This window comes from Mytilus galloprovincialis, chromosome 13, assembly GCF_965363235.1.
Source record: "Mytilus galloprovincialis chromosome 13, xbMytGall1.hap1.1, whole genome shotgun sequence".
NCBI lineage: Eukaryota > Metazoa > Mollusca > Bivalvia > Mytilida > Mytilidae > Mytilus > Mytilus galloprovincialis.
Window position 1 is genome coordinate 53,797,018 of NC_134850.1, and position 22,284 is coordinate 53,819,301.

The 22,284-nt window shown below is 32.6% G+C and overlaps 1 protein-coding gene across 3 annotated transcripts in view; it reads right to left on the reverse strand.

The window, feature by feature from the left end:
• Nucleotides 1–878: 878 nt before the first annotated feature.
• Nucleotides 879–22,284, reverse strand: part of LOC143056568 (uncharacterized) — a 35,229-nt gene continuing 13,823 nt past the window's right edge. For all 3 annotated transcript variants that reach the window (XM_076229672.1, XM_076229671.1, XM_076229673.1), the window contains 9 exons: nt 21,952–22,127; nt 20,619–20,658; nt 13,382–13,479; nt 10,053–10,811; nt 9,241–9,327; nt 5,369–5,569; nt 4,443–4,498; nt 3,813–3,920; nt 879–1,197 (listed from right to left, as the gene is read on the reverse strand). In XM_076229672.1, the coding sequence (XP_076085787.1) occupies nt 1,108–1,197; nt 3,813–3,920; nt 4,443–4,498; nt 5,369–5,569; nt 9,241–9,327; nt 10,053–10,811; nt 13,382–13,479; nt 20,619–20,658; nt 21,952–22,127 (1,615 nt within the window). In that variant the 3' untranslated portion in view covers nt 879–1,107. The remainder of the gene's footprint in view (nt 1,198–3,812; nt 3,921–4,442; nt 4,499–5,368; nt 5,570–9,240; nt 9,328–10,052; nt 10,812–13,381; nt 13,480–20,618; nt 20,659–21,951; nt 22,128–22,284) is intronic.

Genomic DNA, 22,284 nt, shown 5'->3' on the forward strand with positions numbered 1-22,284 from the left:
GATGTCAACGATGTAAACAATATATAAGGGCTGAAACAATGTTTACGATGTTGACACAACATCGTGATAGCATTGTATACATCGCGATGTATACAATGTAAACACAATATATTTTCTAGATTGTATACATCAATAAGGGTTCACACAATGTAAAAAATGTTGACACATATCGTGTTAACATTGTAGATATTGCGATGTCTACAATATTGATTAATCATGGTGCACTGGACATGAATGAGCTTTCAAGCAGAGATTAAAATGTATCACCTTCAGTTATAAATGGAGCCTAGAAACATCTAACAAAGAAAAATCTCATTAAATAGTGACTACACGAAGATTCATTTACATTTCTTATGCAATACTAAATTGATAAAAATGCTAGTTGTTGTGATGAAAACTATGTTAGATTATTATTTTTTTTAGAATCTAAATAACATTTTTATTTGACATTCATCAACTGAGTTATCCTTACCATATGTTTTCATCCCTAACAGATCACTCTAAGAATACTGAAATCTCTGGATCAAAAATACCTCTAAATGCCCCCCTTTGTATACTAACTATAGGTAAATCTATTTCTATTGAAAACCAATATGTTATTTAAAAAATAACATGAAACGTATATATATAAACTTTAAAAAAAAGTAACACTGTACAATAACACATGATTATATGTTAATCCAAAAATATATATATATGTAATTTGTTTTGGAAAATACAATTCTTGTCATTTACATTTTTTTTTATCAAATTCATTTCAATATTTAAAAAGCATAAAGGATCTTACAAAAGGGAATCTCTGTAATCAGATCTTAATTGTAAATAACGTCAATAATAATAGTGCTTCACACTTAATTATCATTCTCCCCCACAAAAAAAAAGACTTGAATATTTCTGCAATCTGCTCTTCATTACCACCCGTGTAACTGTTTATTCACTGTGTAAAAATAAATCTACTTGAATGCATTGTTTTATAAATGCTGACATGTTTTGTCCAGAAACAATATAAAATTGTTTCGTAATTAAGAACACTTATAACTGTTCCAAAATAGTAATAATGTTTGAATTGTTTGAATGAACATATAAAACCATACTCATATTCAACATTCAATCATCATCCTCAAAACTTTCAGGAGAAAGCCTATTAAATGTCTCTTCATTCTGCAATTCATTGTGTCCTGTGTTGTTGTCTATTCCCTTTAAAATAAAATTCAAATTATTGATTAAATACATTTTGAAATCGATTTATTTTTGGTGTTTAACACCACTATCAGCTCTCTTGACTCTTTTTGTAATGGAAAAAAACGGGGTACCTGAATTTAACCACTGGGATCATTACTGATGTGGCTTTCATAACATTATTATGCAAAGAAACGTTTTCATTAAAAAGAATAGTGTTCTACATTGAAAACCCTAATACAGAAGTTCATGATTAAATTTATTCATATATATTTTATTCTTATCTTTTATTTCACTTTTGTTTTAGGTTTTAACCAGATGCTCTGCAGGGCGCAGCTTTATACGACGACAGAGGTCGAACCCTGAACAGTTGAGGCAAGTATGGACACAACATTTAAGCTTGATGCAGCTCTAAATTTGGATTGTGATTAAATAGTTGACACAACATAGGTTTCTGACACAGAATGAATGTGGTATAAGAACTTAAACTTAAAAACTTAAAAATTTTAAATTGGACATTTACCTATTATGGTCCAATATCCAAAATCTAAATACATGGTTAGATTCAGCATATCATAGAACCCCAAGAATTCGATTTTTGATAAAATCAAATAATGTTCAATTTTAGACCCTTTAGACCTCAATGTGGACCAATTTTATAACCGGGCCCAAATATTAAAAATCTAAATACATGGTTAGATTCAGCATATTGAAGAACCCCATATATTCAATTTTTGTTGAAATCAAACAAAGTTTAATTTTTGACCCTTTGGACCTTAATGTAGACCAATTTGAAAACAGGACAATACTGTGCAATTGAATATTTCTTGCTATTGTGCAAAACTGTGTAATTGAAAATGTTTTGCTATTGCACAATATTGTACAATTATATATTTCTTGCTATTGCGCAATACTGTGCAATTGAAGATTTCTTCCTATTGCACAATGCTGTGCAATTGAAGATTTCTTGCTATTGTGCAATACTGTGCAATTGAAAATTTCCTGCTATTGCACAATACTGTGCAATTGAAGATTTCTTGCTATTGCGGAATACTGTTCAATTGAAAATTTCTTGCTATTGCACAATACTTAATATAATAAATTTGGACCCCGATTTTGACTAACTTGAAAACTGGGCCCATAATCAAAAATCTAAGTACATGTTTAGATTCAGCATATCAAAGAACCCCAAGAATTCAATTTTTGTTAAAATCAAGCTAAGTTTAATTTAGGACCCTTTGGACTTTAATGTAGACCAATTTGAAAACAGGACCAAAAATTAAGAATCTAAATACATGGTTAGATTTGACATATCAAAGAACCACAATAATTTTTTGATGAAATCAAACAAAGTTTAATTTTGGACCCATTTGGCCCCTAATTCGTTGGGACCAAATCTCCCAAAATCAACCCAAACCTTCCTTTTGTGGTCATAAACCTTGTATTAAAATTTCATAGATTTCTATTTACCTATACTAAAGTTATTGTGCAAAACCAAGAAAAATGCTTATTTGGGACCTGTATTTGGCCCCTGATTCCTAAAATGTTGGTACTAAAACTCCCAAAATCAATCCCAACCTTCCTTTTGTGGTCATATAGACCTTATGTTAAAATTTCATAGATTTCTGTTTACCTATACTAAAGTTATTGTGAGAAAACCAAGAAAAATGCTTATTTGGGCACTTTTTGGCCCCTAATTCCTAAAATGTTGGGACCAAAACACCCAAAATCAATCTCAACCTTCCTTTTATGGTCATAAACCTCGTGTTTAAATTTCATAGATTTCTATTTACTTTTACTAAAGTTAGAGTGCGAAAACCAAATGTCTTCGGACGATAACGACGACGACGACGATGCAAACGTGATACCAATATACGATCAAAAAAATTTTGCAGCCGTATAAAAACCAGCAATATTAGGGAGATCTCAAATTTATAGCATTATATCTTGGATAGGTTTCCTAAAATAGCTAGATATTATCTGATTGGTTCATCAAAGTGTGTTTTAACAACAAAATCAACTCTTTTTAGGCTTTTTTATAATTCGTTAACTAGCTTTTTTTTTGTGGAACAACTGGGGAAATAACTTTTAGCAATTTTTTTATCTTTATTTAATAACTTTTGGCAACTGATGTTGACTTATTTTACAATCTCAGTGAGCTGTACATTTCTGGAGTTTACTGTTTCTCTCTATCTAATTAAAGAAATGGGTGAACACAGATCTTTTTTAGGGTAATTAACTCCTCGTATAGGTCAATTGATGATTTTTAACCTGTTGACTAAATTGTTAACCTCATCTTGTTGAAGATGTTTGTAATTTATTGTTGCTCTCTTATTTGTTCCTAAAAGAAAATACATAAAAAGGGTAAACAATAGTTATTCAAGGGCAGTAACTCCTACAAGGAGTCAGTTGAACACTTTGGTCATGTTGACCTTTTTTATTGAAATTTACTGTGCTTTGATCTTTGATATTTACATTTTCTATCATTCTTTTATGGTGTTTGCAAAAAAGTATAATATGGGTAAATCCATCTTTAAAAGGTATTGAATTACTCTAATTTTAGATCAATTCGTATATGAAAAGAGCCATCATCTGATCCCTAGGAGTTTATAGAGTTAAATATAAAAACCTACACTATCTACTTGGTTTTGTTCATGTGGCACTGACATCTGATGAGGCTGTACAGATATGGAATGCACCCAATGTGCCAAATGTTCCTCCGGTCTTTTTAAATTTATAGTCTACAATACATAAATTTCAGAATTTTATAGCATGTTTATAGGGTGAAGATTATTTATATTCATTATGTTTTCTAACCATTTTGTAACATGACTTACTTAAGACGATTCAACATATGTGGCCAAATTATGTATAAAGATAGAGAAGTCCCAGCCATGGAGATTTCTTATACACTATCTTGCAAGTTTATATATAATACTATGTAACCAAACAGAAAATAAGATTTGTTTCAAACTTTTATAACAGAGGATGTAGGAGATGATTTGGAAGTTACCCTACCATATATGCATGTGAACAGCAAGATGAAATTGTCCATGAAAACTATAATTAAAAACATTTTTTTTTAAAGTTCTTTGACCTGATTTGCACTAGGATGTGTTTATTTGTCGAATTCTTTCTCCAAGGACTCACATTTGGTTTCAAAGAAATTAAAACTTCTATTTCAGCATTCCGTTGAATTCATTTAACATGGATACAAACAATGAACTCATCTAGTAAAGCTATAATTACAACATTTACATTACCTCAAATGACTTCAGATCTAGAATGATGCTGTCAGGTTCAAAAAGACTTTGCATTTCTGAAAAAAAGAATTAAGTCTAATAATCTAGAGTCAGAAACAAGAACATATGTCCAAAGACACATCAGCCCTATTATATTCCTGTCCATCAGGGAACTCTCTAATCAGGGTCACCATTGGTAATAAAATCTAAAATGTTTATGTCACAATGAACATGTGTTATAAGTTTCAAATTGCTGCTACCTTTACATCAATACAATCTGCCTTAATACAGACTGAACCACATTTCTATGTTCAGTGAATTGTGTAGGAGGGGTAAAAACTGTAATTTGGCATATTACATGTGTACTGAGTGTTATTTTGATTTGAAATGGGGTTTACTTTTTTTTAATTGCTCCATTCTATGCCCTTTTTCAGGTATCCTCCTGAACAGTAAAATAGATCATCAATATCAAACCTGAACACAATTAAGTCATTAGTAATAGTATATTAAAATTTAAAGAGCATTGGTTGAACGTTCAAAAGTAATTGCATAGAAACGACATAAAGTGACATTTTCTAAAATCAACACATGAGACTAGTGGTGACAGACTGCCATCATAGGCTGAATGTTGCAGACAAATATCAGATATCAGCTCTGCTGAGCTTACTCAAGAGCTATAGACCTAACCCTTAATACTATAACTATCTAAAATCTCCTATGAAAGTATCTTAAAATCAAGGGATTCTTCAAGTAACTGGATGCTAAGTATTAATTTTTATTGCCCAGCACTCACTTCATACTAACAACCTTTCACTTGAGCAATCTGTTAAAATATTTTACTGGTTGATCAGTTAGTTGGAGAAGAAATCTAACTGCAATTTGGCAAACTGTTTTAGCCATTGCTATCGTGATACCACAAAGGTGACAGGACAACCACTGTAACTAACCTAAACTCTTTGATAACTGTTCCATTTGGATATCAGTATAAGGCTTCGCACCACCATGTTCACTGTATGGTACAAAAATGACATGATCTGTCATATTTTTCAAAGTTTGTGGAACTTTCAGAAGTACTTTCCCAGTCACAAAGTTAGGCAATACTCTAGACTTCAGACAATGTTGTTGACCATCACAACATTCTATACTGCCTAAAAAAATAATAATAAGTTGTTTTCTTTTTTGATTAAAAAAAATGTAATATTTCATAACAGGAAACTGTAATTATCATCCACAAACAATATGTTAAAGCAAAGACTTTATGCTTCAGGTAGAACAAGAACTATTCTTACAATTGAACTTATCTTTAATCAGTATGACAACTGTAAATTTAAAAATGATTGCAAATAATCATGATTATACCAAGGTTTTTTATTAGTGCCAATACTGCAAACAGTTAATTATCACAATTATCAGAACTCACATTCTGATATAAGATACTATCAGATTATTACATGGCATTTTTCATATCGCATGTAATATCAGCCCTAGGTTCAATATCAGCCCAAGAGCCGCATGGCTCGAGGGCTGATATTGACCGAGGGCTGATAATACATGCGATATGAAAAATGACATGTTATAATCTTTTTATCATATGCTTCAACAGTAGAGAAAAATAACAGATTCATATATTGATCCTTCTACGTGGTTCCCGAAAAGATCTTGAAAGAGTAAAAAGTTCACGGACGTCGGACCCAAAATTTGATACATTCAATAAGAAATCTTTCTATCATATGCCTCAACAGAGAGAAAAAAAAAAACACATTTTAATATGGACGAATCGACAAAAAAATAATTATACAATATACATAATGAAAATTGTTTGGAAAAGTCAACTTTTTTTAAAGTAACTTTCTAAATTATGTTTCAGAAAGACTGGACTTAAAAAATGCATTTATTTAATTATTTTTTTTTAATTTAATTTAATTATTTTACACAATATACTTTCCAGTATTCATATAATTGTTTTGTACACTACTTTGTAATGTTTTTCACTGAAAACGTAGCATTAAGGTGTATTTTCCGGAATTTGCCGAGTATCACCGGAATGCCATGTGATAACGTTACGGAAAGGCATGTGATAACAATCGAAGCATGTGATAAACTTTTCATATCAGCCCGCTAAGCACCAATTCGAAAAATATAGAAAATACTTTAATTTAATGCTATTATCATACGGTAAAAATCATATGTTATTAAGTCTAAGTATATGATAAATATCTTAATGCAGATGTTCCTAACATTACGATAACTAATCTTGCATTTTTGTCCATAATGATTCTTCAAAAATCACAATAATAAATTAAAACAATATTTTCTGAATTTACAGTATTTATACCTGGGAGCATGAGAAAAAAATTCCAAAAAATTTATAAAACTGTGTCAAATAATTAGGATGGATTGATAATAATATTTGTTGGATACCATAGACATGGATTTTCTGGGAAAAAGTAAACCACAAGTTTTTAAAAGTGAACCACAAACTTAATAAATTGCGTCGCCGAGCACAGCTGGATACGACTGATTTTGTTCAACCTTGAACAATCTGGGCAAAAAATACACAATCTTCGCACTTGGTTCAGGTCTGAATTTGGATTGTTATATTTAAATATTAGACACATAACAGGTTTCTGACACAGAATAATTGTACATGTAGTCAAAGAACTTAGAATTGGTTATATGACTTGAATTTATATTTAAAGTTTTGCTTTTGTGCAATACATTATGCTGTTGCGAATTGCTCCCCCCACAAAAAAAATTAATTATTACCCCTTTCTTTTTTGCTTTTGTGTAATACAATACGCTGTTGCAAATTGCCCACCTCCCGTTTGTTATCTAAAAAAGATGTATTTGAAGAAATTACTTTTTAATTTCTGAAATCTGAAAGTAGAAAAAAATTGCCCTCCCCACAATTTGTTTTTAACCCCACCCCCTTTCCTAAAAACAATCTTTCCCTCAAGATATGGTCATGATCGCAATTCAAATTTTCAATGGAGTTTGCAACCATAACTTACCCATTCAAATACATCATAAAAGTCTAAGAATAGAAAATGAAATACATAATCATGGCTTCAATATTAATCTTCCTTAATTAGCATTTAATACATGTAGTAACTTTTAAATGTAAATTAACAGCTAACAACCTCAAGACAATACAACATTTCTTTATACATAATTTAAAAGCAGTGTAAGGGAGGTAATCTAAACATCAATTTGTACTTAATTTATTGTCAACTAGAACACACCCACGAAAACGCGGGTATTCAGAGCATAGTTTAAAGTATGTAAAGTGTTGTTGGAAGAATTTTGTAAAATACAGAATGACTGGAGAATTTCAGCAAAAGTATCATAAGTCATAAGTTATTGGAGACAGGAAATGGTTTTTGTTTACTCTCCACCTTTATTTCCAAAGTTCCTAATTTTTGGTTTTCTATCAATTTTAATATGAACATACATTTAGTATGTTATGAAGATTTAAGTAAGGTGCCTGTAATTCAGTGGTTGTCGTTTGTTTATGTGTTACATATTTGTTTTTCGTTCATTTTTTGTACATAAATAAGGCCGCTAGTTTTCTCGTTTGCATTGTTTTACATTGTCATTTCGGGGCCTTTTGAAGCTGAGTATGCGGTATGGGCTTTGCTCTTTGTTGAAGGCCGTACGGTGACCTATAGTTGTAAATTTCTGTGTCATTTTGGTCTCTTGTATAGAGTTGTCTCAACATGGCAATCATACCACATCTTCTTTTTTTTTGTAATCAATGAATTTTGTAAAAGATTTAATGACTGGAGAATTTCAGAAAAGGTATCAAAAGTTCACATGAATAATTTTAGCGCTTATCTGTATATTATGAACATTCATTACTATATAAATAAAGCATATTTACTTTCAATTCTAAGTTAACTAATCGATCCATGGTGATCATTGATATAGTATACAGACCCTCTCTATTTAATACACTCTGTGACCGCCGTGGATAGTAAACTTGAAAATGATAGCGGATAAAATTTTGAAAATACACTTTATTCGTAGTAAATGTATGTACAAAGTATACAGAAAAACGCAAACCGGAAGTCTAATCTGACTTAAAATTTCGTCCAATGACGGGACAATATCCGGATGCCTTTTTTCTCGTTTTTCTCCTAAAATAACTCAATCTGAATAATCATATAAATGGATGACAAATGCGACTATGCACTGTACCTATAGTACACAGAGGCATGTTGATTAATTTATTGTGGAAAGAAGAGAAGCGACACACAAAATAAGGTCTTCTCGTTTAATAGTATAGATTTACCAGGAAACCCTTGTTTTTCCTCTCTTTTTTTGCCACTTATTCCTAAACATTTAAGCCATAACCCCCAAAATCCAATACTAACCACCCCTTTGTGGTATGGAAACTCAGAGAGATCCATAAACCCCACCACAAGTTATTTTCTTGAAAACTAGACAAATGCTTATTTGGGTCCCTTTTTGGTCCCTCAACTGTATGGACCATAACCCTCTAAATCTATCTGAACCTTTCTTGTGTGGTTATAAATATTGTGTTTACATTTCTTACATATCTATTTACTTATACTTAAGAAATTTTAAAGAAATCAAATGTTTTCGGATGATAAAGACGACGACGTGATACAAATATACGACTGCAAAATTTTTTGGTCGTCGTCTAAAAAAGTAAGAACAATTTTTTCATAGGCTTTGATGCAGATTTTGGCAAAATTATGAGATCAAATATAAACAAAATACATGTGTTCCTCAATCCAGAAAGAATAAATGAATCCACAGTACTTTAAATTTTAAATTAAAATGAATGAAATGCTACCTGCACATGCTCTACTTGGTCTGTCCTCTCCTGATAATTGGTAATGTAGACGATATACAGAAACAGAAACAGAGGATTTGGCATTCCCTAAAAATTAAAAATAGTCATATCAATAAAAGTTATTGTACTTTCAGGAAATTTATTCATGTTTTTAATAGTACCAAAATTGAAAAAGTGTAAAAGTTTTCCAAAATAAGTCACATTTTAATTTTGATAGCATTGTTTGTATGTATCATGTCCTTTAATCGTATCAAATTATCTTGCAAAACTGTCACATTGTTTAAATATTGCAATACAAATGCAAAAATTTATGAGTTTACAAATTATCTTTTTTTACCAGGACAAAATAAAAACCTACAATAAACATGGAAACTTTCAAAGCCTCACTGATGTTATAATCAAAAAATTGAAATGCCCTTTTCAAATGTACAGAGAAAAAGCACAGTTTACATACGCATTTTAAAATTAAATACTTGCATAGACAAAAAAAAATCTTAAATGGTATTTCAACATACAATTTTGCAATTCCTTCAAAATCGTATACATTGTACATGTATTCATTACTTTTTTAAAGAGAGTACTGCTCGCCTGATTTGTGGTTATTATATTTTTTATGAATTTCTTTAAAAAAAATATCTTGTAAAATGTTATTCTGTTTCTACATGTTCTATAGCTATCTGACGAAAATGCAAAGTTTTCAAAACTATAGTTTAAAATTTGTACTTTCGTCCAACAAACTATTTTTAATGGCATTATAGTTTATAGTTTGAGTTCCTGCAGGTATATGTTTAAATGCTGAAACATCATATTACCTTCAGATAACATTGAGTCTACATGTAAAATTGGTACATTAGAAGTAGGCTCTTGTTCCATTGCTTTCACATTTGTGTCCTTCGGTAAAATTACATTTTTTAACTCTGTTTCTACCGAGTTGTTTCTATTTTCATGTGTTGCAATATTATCAGATGATTGAGACAGCTGCCCTGTTCTACTAAATTCTTCACAACTATCTAAAACATTGTCAAATGTCTGAACAGATACATTCTTAGATTTAGCACTTTCTCTCATAATTTGGGTTGGAAAAAGATTTGTAACAACTGATTCAACATTTTTCAAGGTATCTGATTGGTTTTCTAGTTGCCTTTGTATAGCCTTAAGTAAAGTTTCACTACTGTCTTTCTTGATTTTCCCACTTATTACACCAGACCCACTGGTCTGATAACTTTCACTAGATATTTGATCAGCACCAATATCTGGTATGCCACTATTTCCCGCTACTATCAAATTGCTGCCAAGTTCTGTAGTCTGTCTTGTTTGTAAGATATTATGATCAACAATTTTTATAGTGTTAAGTGGTTCATCACTTGGAACATTAGAATCATCTTTATCCCCTAAATCATTTAACTTCAAAGTTGTTTCTGGAAGTAAACTTTCCTTTTCTTCACTTTTCTTTTGCAATTCTTTAACACTTCTATTTGAATGTTCAAATTTCTTCGACTCATTAGTAAGGTTCAAGTTTGGGATGTTAACTCTTAATTGATTCAAAATTCCAGGATTTTCTACATCAACATCTGTAAAAAAAAAATAATTGTAATGAATTCTTTAAACATAGCAATGACATTTATCATGTTTATTACACTTTTTTTTTTATATCTTATGGGCACTTGAACTAACGGTGTAGACTGCAACTAACGGTCAGACTTAATAAATGTTTCAAGTTGAACCTCATGTAACATTAGCAAAGATTACTCATAAAGTCAAAAGTAAAATCACATAAATAATGAACTCCGAGGAAAATTCAAAACAGAAAGACCCTAATCAAATGGCAAAATCAAAAGCTCAAACACATCAAACAAATGGAGAACAACTATCATATTCCTCAACACATTATCCAATCCAAGTTTGGTTCAAACCATAAAAGTGTTGACATCAAGAAGACATTACCGTAAATACAAAATTTTTCCGATAGGTTTCAATTGGACATTATGTAAATCATTTCAACAATTTATGCTACAAGACAAGCTCATTTCAAACAATTTACTGTACATTTCACAGGCACAGCCAAAAAAAAGTTACGTAAGAAAAAATTAAAATGCTATAACATCTGAATACCAAACACAATAAACAGAGGCGAATTTAGGGGGGGGCAGGGGGCCCGGCCCCCCTCCCCTTTTTGGGAAAAAAATTGGTTGCTTATATAGGGAATCACTAAAGCGTGACTGGAGCGGCCCCCCTCTTAGGTCAGTCAGTGGGCCCCCACTTATGAAAATTTCTGGATCCGCCACTGATAAATGCTCACACATCTGCAAACCACATACATTGACCTGCAATTCAAACAGAATTAATCATAATCTTATACATGTTAACTGAGCAAACATCAATAGACCAGGACTGAGGGGGTAGAGCCATATAATCTCCATGGAAAGAGATAAACCAAATATCATCAACTTAACCACTAGGGAATTTGTGAGCTATTAAAGGGGCATAACTCTAGAACAGTCGAAGTGATAATACCAAAAATCAAATTTGGTAATTAGTATTGTGTATCAGTTTCATACGATTCGATTGAGGCAAACTTAAGTTGGAGAACTGAAACGAAAAATTCAGCAATATTTCCATTTGTAAAGGGGTACAACTCTAGAACAGTAATAATGATGCATACAAAATTCAAAGTTGGTCTGTGTTTTGTGGTAATTAGCATTGTGTATAATTTCCATAAAATCCAATTACTCCTGTGGAGTTCAGATAATGTTTAATAACGTACTCCATAAACATATCCGAAACAACAGTTATGATCCAGAAAAGAGTAGTATAAGAACTAAAGGCTCTCAAGAGCCTGTGTCGCTCACCTGTTACTGTGTTTACTGATGTTTGCCATCTTGGTTGGTAGGCGGGGTCATTAGACACTTTTTAAAAATAGATACCCTAGTAACGATTGTGGCCAAGTTTGGTTAAATTTGGCCCATTGTTTTAGAAAAGAAGATTTTTGTACCTGTTACAAAAATGACGAAAAGTTGTTCAATATTGACTATAAAGGACAATAACTCCTTAAGGGGTTCTCTGACAATTTTGGTCATGTTGACTTATTTGTAGATCTTACTTTGCTGAACATTATTGCTGTTTACAGTTTATCTCTATCTATAATAGTATTCAAGATAATAACCAAAAACTGCAAAATTTCCTTAAAATTACCAATTCAGGGGGAGCAACTCAACAACAAGTTGTCCGATTCGTCTGAAAATTTCAGGGCAGATAGATCTTGACCTGATCAACAATTTTACACCTCTCAGATTTGCTCTAAATGCTTTTGTTTTAAAGATATAAGCCAAAATATACATTTTACCCCTGTGTTCTATTTTTATCCATGGCGGCCATCTTGGTTTGATGGCCAGGTCATCGGACATATTTTTTTAACTAGATACCTAAAGGATGATTGTGGCCAAGTTTGGTTAAATTTGGCCCAGTAGTTTCAGAGGAGAAGATTTTTGTAAAAGTTTACGGACGCAGGACGACGGACGACGGACGCCAAGTGATGAGAAAAACTCACTTGACCTTTCAGGTCAGGTGAGCTCAAAATCACCCAAAAGAAGTATAGTTATGAACATATGTTTTTAATTTCAAATTTGTAAAGGACAAATTGACTGATCAATTATATTAAAAGACAAGTAGAAACAAAAGACACACTCTGTTAAAACTGTGGCATGACCTTGGTACAAGTATGACTAGAACACCCAAAACAGTTGACAGGAAACAAGGAAGAATACCAAATATCATGATACATTTCATCGCTTTTATTTCTTATCTTCATCCAAGAGATACAGTCATGCCTTTAATTGCAAATATACCCCATGCAAGCACAGTACAGCATTCATCTTGCATCATAATGTTTTCCAGTACAATATGTTTCAAAGGTTTTTAATTTCTGTGAAATAGGTGCTTAAGCATGTTAAGCGGAACTGACGTTTTTTTTTTATTTATGCTACTCATTCCAATAAACCAACATAACTACAGACTATATAAATACATTGTTGATACTGTGGAAACTGCTGCCGAAGTCTGGCCTTTTCAAGAAAAATCAAATACGGTGGTTTGTTTTTCATAAAACACGGTCTCTGTATTGTAACTAAATATTTTTTTTTACCTTCGCTCCTCAACTTTCTTTTCAAAAGAATTACCACTGGCATGGCTATAAGACTAAGAAGCAACAAAACACCAATTATCCATATCACTTCCTCATCACTGTAAGAAATGGACTTGTAGAATTATGAAATTGTATGTGTATACTAGTTCCGTCAAAGAGTATTAAAATGACGCTGAAAGCGAAAATAAATTCTGAACCAGGTGCTCCGCAGGGCGCAGCTTTATACGACCGCAGAGGTCGAACCCTGAACAGTTGGGGCAAGTATGGACAAAACATTCAAGCGTGATACAGCTCTGAATTTGGATTGTGATCAAATTTTTGACATTACATGGGTTTTTTTTTTTTACACAAAACAAATGTCAAGATTTTACAAATCAATTAAAGATTTCTTCTTCAAACTTTTTAAATCTAAAATTAAATAGTTGACACAGCATAGGTTTCTGACACAATGAATGTGGTCTAATGAACTTAAAAGGTTTTTTTGCCTTTGAGCAATTCACTATGCTGTTGAATATTAATCCTCTCAAAAAAATGTTTGAAGAAATTTTCTTTTTATTTATGAAATCTGAAATGAGAAAAATTTAACCCCCCCCCTTTTTTCACATCCCCGTTTCCCTTTTTCCAAAACTGATATCAATTCAAATTTCTAATGGAGTTTGCAACAATAACTACTCTTTTAAATACATCATAAAATATTAAAATGTAAAATAAAGTGCTTGTTATCACTGAATGGTAAAGATTGGTTGGTAGTAAAAGTGAATATACATTGTTTATTGTATAAAACAATAAAAAAAACTTCATCAGCAACATTTTATATTGGCAAATTTCCAATGAAGTTATTTACATAAAGTTATTGGCAAATAAAAATAGAAAATGACATCATAGTCATGTCTGGCAAATGTCCAACATACATTATTTAAAAACATTTTAGATAAGATAAGGAAAAAAAGCTTCATCAGCAACATTTTATATTGGCAAATTTCCAATGAAGTTATTTACATAAAGTTATTGGCAAATAAAAATAGAAAATAACATCATAGTCATGTCTGGCAAATTTCCAACATATATTATCAACTACTATTCTATACAAAGAAAGATAACTCCAATTGAAAATTAATTGCTATTGCACAATATTGTGCAATTAGATGTTTCTTGCTATTGTGCAATACTGTGCAATTGAAAATTTCTTGCCATTGCACAATACTTGATATGGAATCCTGATTTGGACCAACTTGAAAACTGGGCCCATAATCAAAAATCAAAGTACATATTTAGATAAAGCATATCAAATAAGCCCAAAATTTAATTTTTGTTAAAATCAAACTTAGTTTAATTTTGACCCTTTGGACCTTAATGTAGACCAATTTGAAAACTGGACCAAAAATTAAGAATCTACATACACAGTTAGATTTGGTATATCAAAGAACCCATTTATTCAATTTTTGATGAAATCAAACAAAGTTTAATTTTGGACCCCCATTTGGACCAACTTGAAAACTAGGCCAATAATTAAAAATCTAAGTACATTTTTAAATTCAGCATATCAAAGAACCCCAAGGATTCAATTTTTGTTAAAATCAAACTAAGTTTAATTTTGGACCCTTTGGACCTTAATGTAGACCAATTTGAAAACGGGACCAAAAATTAAGAATCTACATACATAGTTAGATTCGACATATCAAAGAACCCCAATTATTCAATTTTTGATGAAATCACACAAAGTTCAATTTTGGACCCTTTGGGCCCCTTATTCCTAAACTGTTTGGACCAAAACTCCCAAAATCAAACCCAACCTTCCTTTTATGGTCATAAACCTTGTGTTTAAATTTCATAGATTTCTATTTACTTATACTAAAGTTATGGTGCGAAAACCAAGAATAATGCTTATTTGGGCCCTTTTTTGGCCCTTAATTCCTAAACTGTTGAAACCAAAACTCCCAAAATCAATCCCAACCTTCCTTTTGTGGTCATAAACCTTGTGTCAAAATTTCATAGATTTCTATTCACTCAAACTAAAGTTATAGTTCGAAAACCAAGAAAATGCTTATTTGGGCCCTTTTTGGCCCCTAATTCATAAAATGTTAGGACCAAAACTCCCAAAATCAATCCCAACCTTCCTTTTGTGGTCATAAACCTTGTGTTAAAATTTCATTGATTACTATTCACTTTTACTAAAGTTAGAGTGCGAAAACTAAAAGTATTCGGACGACGACGACGACGACGACGCCAACGTGATAGCAATTTACGACCAAAAAATTAAAATTTTTGCGGTCATATAAAAACAATGTTTTCCTCTACTCATATCATATCTTCTAACTATTTTGAAAAAAGCCACTTTATAGGTTTTAATTTATGTTCTTGCAATAAATCTTTTCACTTTGATTTTAACTTAAAGCTATCTATACATATGTGAGGTCCCTATTATGAATTAATGAAAAATTTTCATAAAAAACTGCTTGATTCAAGTGTCTTTACGATCAAATTGATTAGTTACACCTGAATATTTAGCAGCTCTTCGTAAAATTAAAACAAAACTTAACACATGTTTGATAGCAAAATATCATAATATTGTTATGGTTTAGATTAAATAAGGAAAATATCTGTTAATTTAATTTCTTCTTTATGCCCGCGTCACACTGTCCCGATTTTTATATACGATGGACACCCGAATGCGAAAATTGTAAGTTCGTACGAAGTTGGTCCCGATCTCGTTAAAATACCAAAAAGTGACCGAAGCAAGTACGATGAATAACGAAGTCTATACGATGATGCCGAAATTATATACGATAGCAAAAGTTGGACATACGAAGGTTAACCGAAGACGGGTATTTAAGCTTCATATCTCAGCCGAAGCCTACACGACATATCACGAAGGCTACACGATGGATTACGATGATGGCGCGATGGCCATACGATGTCTAAAAGACGTCGTGTACAGCTTACGATGCATTTAAATTATATGCCGAAGGCATCACGCGTTTTAAATTGTTTGATCAATATTAAACATAACTTAGTTTATTATCCCCTCGCCTACTACATGTAAGTTGCGTGTAGATAAAATTGTTATGGACACTCTAGAACCAAAATGCTCAAAACTTGGTATGGTGTTATTCGTTAAGAATATCTTAAGCGCTATTGACTTTAAAGTTCAAAGGTCAAGGTCACAGTGGAAGTTGTAATACAAGGCAATATCAACCTTGTGGACACTCTTAAACCAATATGCTTCCAAAGACTTTAATCACATTTGGTAAATTGTTCCTCCTTGTAATGATCTGGCATTTTTTACGTTCAAGGCCAAAGGTCAAGGTCATGCAGAGGAACTTGTTTTTTTTCTCCTTGAAATAGCATAATACACAGGAAATTGGTTGCTCATTTTTTAACCTGCTGGTTCTAAAGACAATATTAAAGGTATTTCAAGTTACTGAATGTTTTGGTTGATTTCTAAAAAAAATAGTTTATGTATCAAATATGCATATTCAATTTACTATTTTCTGCATGTGTCATATACAAATATAGTGTCCATATTTGTCCCCAATATGTTACATACGAGGGGATGCCACGCTCGGCATTGCCTTGTTTGAACTGTAAAATGTGTGCACTAGTCTGAAAAATCACCCATAATTATTCCCATGTTTACTGATCTACCTTAAAGGTAAGGTAATGGGTTCGTTGATCCCTTTTATTAAAAAAGAGCTCTTTCCAGGAGAATATCATTATAATATAGACAAAAGGAAAGATGTGGGGAAAGCAACAAATGCGGCAAAATATGGCATATAGAAAACAAAATGGTTATGGAGTAAACATTCGTGTGACAACAACTCAGACGATACATAAAAAATCAGAATAATGAAGAAAAAGTTGGTTTCCCTATATACGTGCACCTGCAGTGTTTATGTACGATGCGCGTTTATAATTTTCATTGTGTTACTTGAAATGAAAAATTGACAAAAAATAATATTTTACTTGTAAAAGTAAATCCTGAGACTGTAATAGCTGCTCTTCTTGTTCTTCCGTTTGAATTAATAGAAACAACGCTGTCCCCTTTCTTGTTCTCATAGAATCATATGATATGAGCTCCATGTTTTGTGAACGTCTTTCTTAACTGTCGTATTAGACTGACCAGTGCACATCGCGCATGGCACTTTAAATGTATTTTAGCGCGAAAAATTAACTTACATTTAGCTTGATTTATTGCCGTCGTAGTTCCATCTTGTCGCCTTCGTACTTTTATTCGATGGCAACACGACGGTATTTCGAGGTCTTCACGAAGTCGTGTTGCCATCGTAAGACCTTCGGGTAGCTTCGTGATTCATTCGTGTAGACATCGTAATGTCAAAACTGCCCGATGGAAGCGATGGAAACACGAAAGCAATACGATGTTCAAAGATGCATTTCCGGTGACATTACGATGGTGAGGATGGTGATACGAACTCAATACGAACCCTCAACATCGGACGCACCTTCGGGGATTTTTTAACATGTTAAAAAATTTAGAACCCTTCCCGAAGTTGTCCCCGAAGGCTAGAAAAAGTGGCCGATGGATAAAGATGGTTAAAGATGGCACTACGAATAGCCCGACCTGGAAACGATCAGTCCCGATTTTGAACATTTCCATAATCGTGTTGCCATCGGTGTAAAAATCGGGACAGTGAGACGCGGGCATTAATGCCCGCGTCACACTGTCCCGATTTTTATAAACGATGAACACCCGAATGCTAAAATTGTAAGTTCGTACGAAGTTGGTCCAGATCTCGTTAAAATACAAAAAAGTGACCGAAGCAAGTACGATGAATAACGAAGTCTATACGATGGTGCCGAAATTGTATACGATAGCAAAAGATGGACATACGAAGGTTAACCAAAGACGGGTATTTAAGCTTCATATCTCAGCCGTAGCCTACACAATGGATCACGAAGGCTACACGATGGATTACGAAGGCTACACGATGGATTACGATGATGGCGGGATGGCCATACGATGTCTAAAAAATACGAACAGAATTTCGAAAACATATCGTTTCTGTACAAGTCTGCCATGCATGGCGGGTTATCGATCTTTTTGTCTAATTCTTATAAAACTTAGTTTATTATCCCCTCGCCTACTACATGTAAGTTGCGTGTAGATAAAATTGTTATGGACACTCTAGAACCAAAATGCTCAAAACTGGGTATGGTGGTACTCGTTAAGAATATCTTAAGCACTATTGACTTTAAAGTTCAAAGGTCAAGGTCACAGTGGCAGTTGTAATACAAGGCAATATCACCCTTGTGGACACTCTCAAACCAATATGCTTCAAAAGATTTTAACCACATTTGGTATATTGTTCCTCCTTGTAATGATCTGACATTTTTTACGTTCAAGGCCAAAGGTCAAGGTCATGCAGATGGACTTGTTTTTCTCCTTGAAATAGCATAATACACAGGAAATTGGTTGCTAACTTTTTTACCTGCTGGTTCTAAAGACAATATTAAAGGTATTTCCAGTTACTAAATGTTTTGGTTGATTTCTAAAAATATAGTTTATGTATCAAATATGCATATTCAATTTACCATTTTCTGCATGTGTCATATACAAATATAGTGTCCATATTTGTCCCCAATATGTTACATACGAGGGGATGCCACGCTCGGCATTGCCTTGTTTGAACTGTAAAATGTGTGCACTAGTCTGAATAATCACCCATAATTATGCCCAAGGAAGGATGTGGGGAAAGCAACAAAGGCGGCAAAAATATGACATATAGAAAACAAAATGGTTATGGAGTAAACATTCGTGTGACAACAACTCAGACGATACATAAAAAATCAGAATAATGAAGAAAAAGTTGGTTTCCCTATATACGTGTACCTGCAGTGTTGGTGTTCGAGGCGCGTTTATTTAAAGGAACCCCAGCATGAAATGATATGAAACCATCCAGATGGAAAAGGCCTGAACATATCGCTATTATCATAACTAACGTTTTTGTCTTTTCGAGTTGTTGTTGTGAATAGAAGAAATTGAATATGTTCCGACATTGTCTAATAAAAATTAAAAACTCTAAATTCTTTGTCACCTTTAATTATGTTACTTGATATAAAAAATTGACAAAAAATAATATTTTACTTGTAAAAGTAAATCCTGAGCCTGTAATAGCTGCTCTTCTTTATTCCATTTGAATTAATAGAAACAACGCTGTCGCCTTTCTTGTTCTCATAGAATCATATGATATGAGCTCCATGTTTTGTGAACGTCTTTCTTAACTGTCGTATTGGACTGACCAGTGCATATCGCGCATGGCACTTTAAATGTATTTTAGCGCGAAAATTTACTTACATTTAGCTGAATTTATTGCCGTCGTAGTTCCATCTTGTCGCCTTCGTACTTTTATTCGATGGCAACACAACGGGATTACGAGGTCTTCACGAAGTCGTGTTGCCATCGTAAGACCTTCGGGTATCTTCGTGATTCATTCGTGTAGACATCGTAATGTCAAAACTGCCCGATGGAAACGATTGAAACACGAATGCAATACGATGTACAAAGATGCATTCCCGGTGACATTACGATATTTAGGATGGTGATACGAACTCAATACGAACCTTCAACTTCGGGCGCACCTTCGGGGATTTTTTAACATGTTAAAAAATTTAGAACCCTTCCCGAAGTTGTCCCCGAAGGCTAGAAAAAGTGGCCGATGGTTAAAGATGGTTAAAGATGGCACTACGAATAGCCCGATCTGGATACGATCAGCCCCGATTTTGAAAATTTCCATTATCGTGTTGCCATCGGCGTAAAAATCGGGACAGTGTGACGCGGGCATAAGAAAAATCAGTTACAGTGACAAGAACATCAGAAAAAACAACTTCCAAATTGAAAATCCTAAAAAATGTAATTGACTGTATTTGAATTATCTACTATTTTTATCATTTGAATTGTTTCACATTTGGTAATGTCTGGGGCTTTTATTGCTGATTATGTAATATTGATGTTTTCTAATTGTGGAAGGCTATACAGTTACCTAAAGTTGCTCAGGTTCAGTTGAACTCTGTGTGATATTCGTCTCATTGGCAATCATACCAACTCTCCTTATTTTCAACCTAAATGAAAAAATACTTCTAAGACATTTTTAAAATTTTTTTTTTTTTTAGAAAACTCACAGAAAGCTTGACATATTAACACCTGTTTATTGTTGCAGACTTCTAGATGGAGTTATATTTATACTGTATATCAAATTTGGTATGTACAAAGAAAACTCACATGAAAGGTTCCTCTTCTGTAGTGCCGTTTGTTGATGTATCTGAAAATTTACAACAATTCAATATACCATTTGAGAAAAGAAATAATTTTATAGAAAAAAATGTTGAATGTTGCCACTAATGAATGGCAAAAAAATAAGTGAAATTGAACACATGATTTGTTGTCAAAAAACTAAAATCCAAATATAAGAATTCAAAAGATAACTTTAATCAAACCACCAAGTTTGATACCTACCAATAGAGTTACTACCCCTGTTTACGCTATTCGTAGTGGTCTCCAAATTATACAAAACTTGCATTTGTCCCTTATGTTCTGTATTTAGATGTTGCGGCCATGTTAGTGAGCAGGAAGAATCATCCAGCACTTTTGAATCAAGATACCCAAAGGATGATCGTGACAAAGTTTGGTTTTAATTGGCTCAGTAGCTTCAGAGGGATCTTTTTTGGTGTAAAGGTTAAATGAAGAGGAAATAAGTCACCAAAATAATGAGAAAGACCCTTTGGTCCAAGAAAGCGAAAAATGGGAACCCAATAATATCAACTACTTAATAAAATTACTTAAACATCTACTTTCTTATCCAAATACATGAACTGTATATGATACCGGTTCAGTAGAATAACCATTAAAACAGAGAAATAGATGGCAGGAATTCATATCAGCAAGTTGAATACTTTTTTGTTATAGAAATTAGGAAAATCATTGCCAACGAGACAAATATCAATATCCACCAAGGATCAAAGATCTCGGACTTACCTTGGACAGTGGTGTAACTGCAAAACAATAAACAAAAGAAAACAAATATGAGAGATGGCTTGTATTCAGAAACTCCCCAGCTTTGACAGGGATTTTTTCTTGTTTCATTTGCACTTGAGTTTTTGTTACCATTTATTCTGTAATAATGAAAATAAGTGTTTTCTCTGAACAGACTTATATATATACCATTCTTAGCTCAGTTTTCGGGTTAAACGTGAAATATAACCATGCCAAATGCTAGTGTCAAAGCTGATTAAAGATTATCTTTAATGATTTGGAGAATTTTGTGTTGATCGCAGATCTTTCAGAATCTGTGTTAAATCTACTGAAAATGATTCAGGGCATTTGAAAGCTTGACATATTAACACCTGTTTATTGTTGCAGACTTCTAGATGGAGTTATATTTATACTGTATATCAAATTTGGTATGTACAAACCTTTAAAAACAAATATGTATCGAATTCTTATATTGGATTGTAGACATACACTGTGTAAAACTATATGGTTTAAGGGACATTAATTGTTCAAATGTACCAACATGCAAAATGGAAATGCCTTCTTTGTAATATTCTGACCTTACCATTAACAGTTGCTGAAGAGGTTGGAATACTTGTATATCCTTTATCAGAAGTAGAAACATAATTAGGAACAGTAGTTTTCATTCCTGGGAAAGCTGTGGTTATAGTTGTTCGTAGTTTGCAAGTCCTCTTTGTTTTGAAATCTCCTGGCTGATCCACAACATATGGATGTTCACATCTGGAAAAATATGTATATAATAAATGATTAGTGTGTTAGTATTAGGAGAGACCCATCAATTCACTTTCTATGTTATAATTAAATGAAATTTTAACTTTATAAAACCTTTTAACAGATTCACCGAAGTTTAATGTGACTGATGCCATAGACATGTATT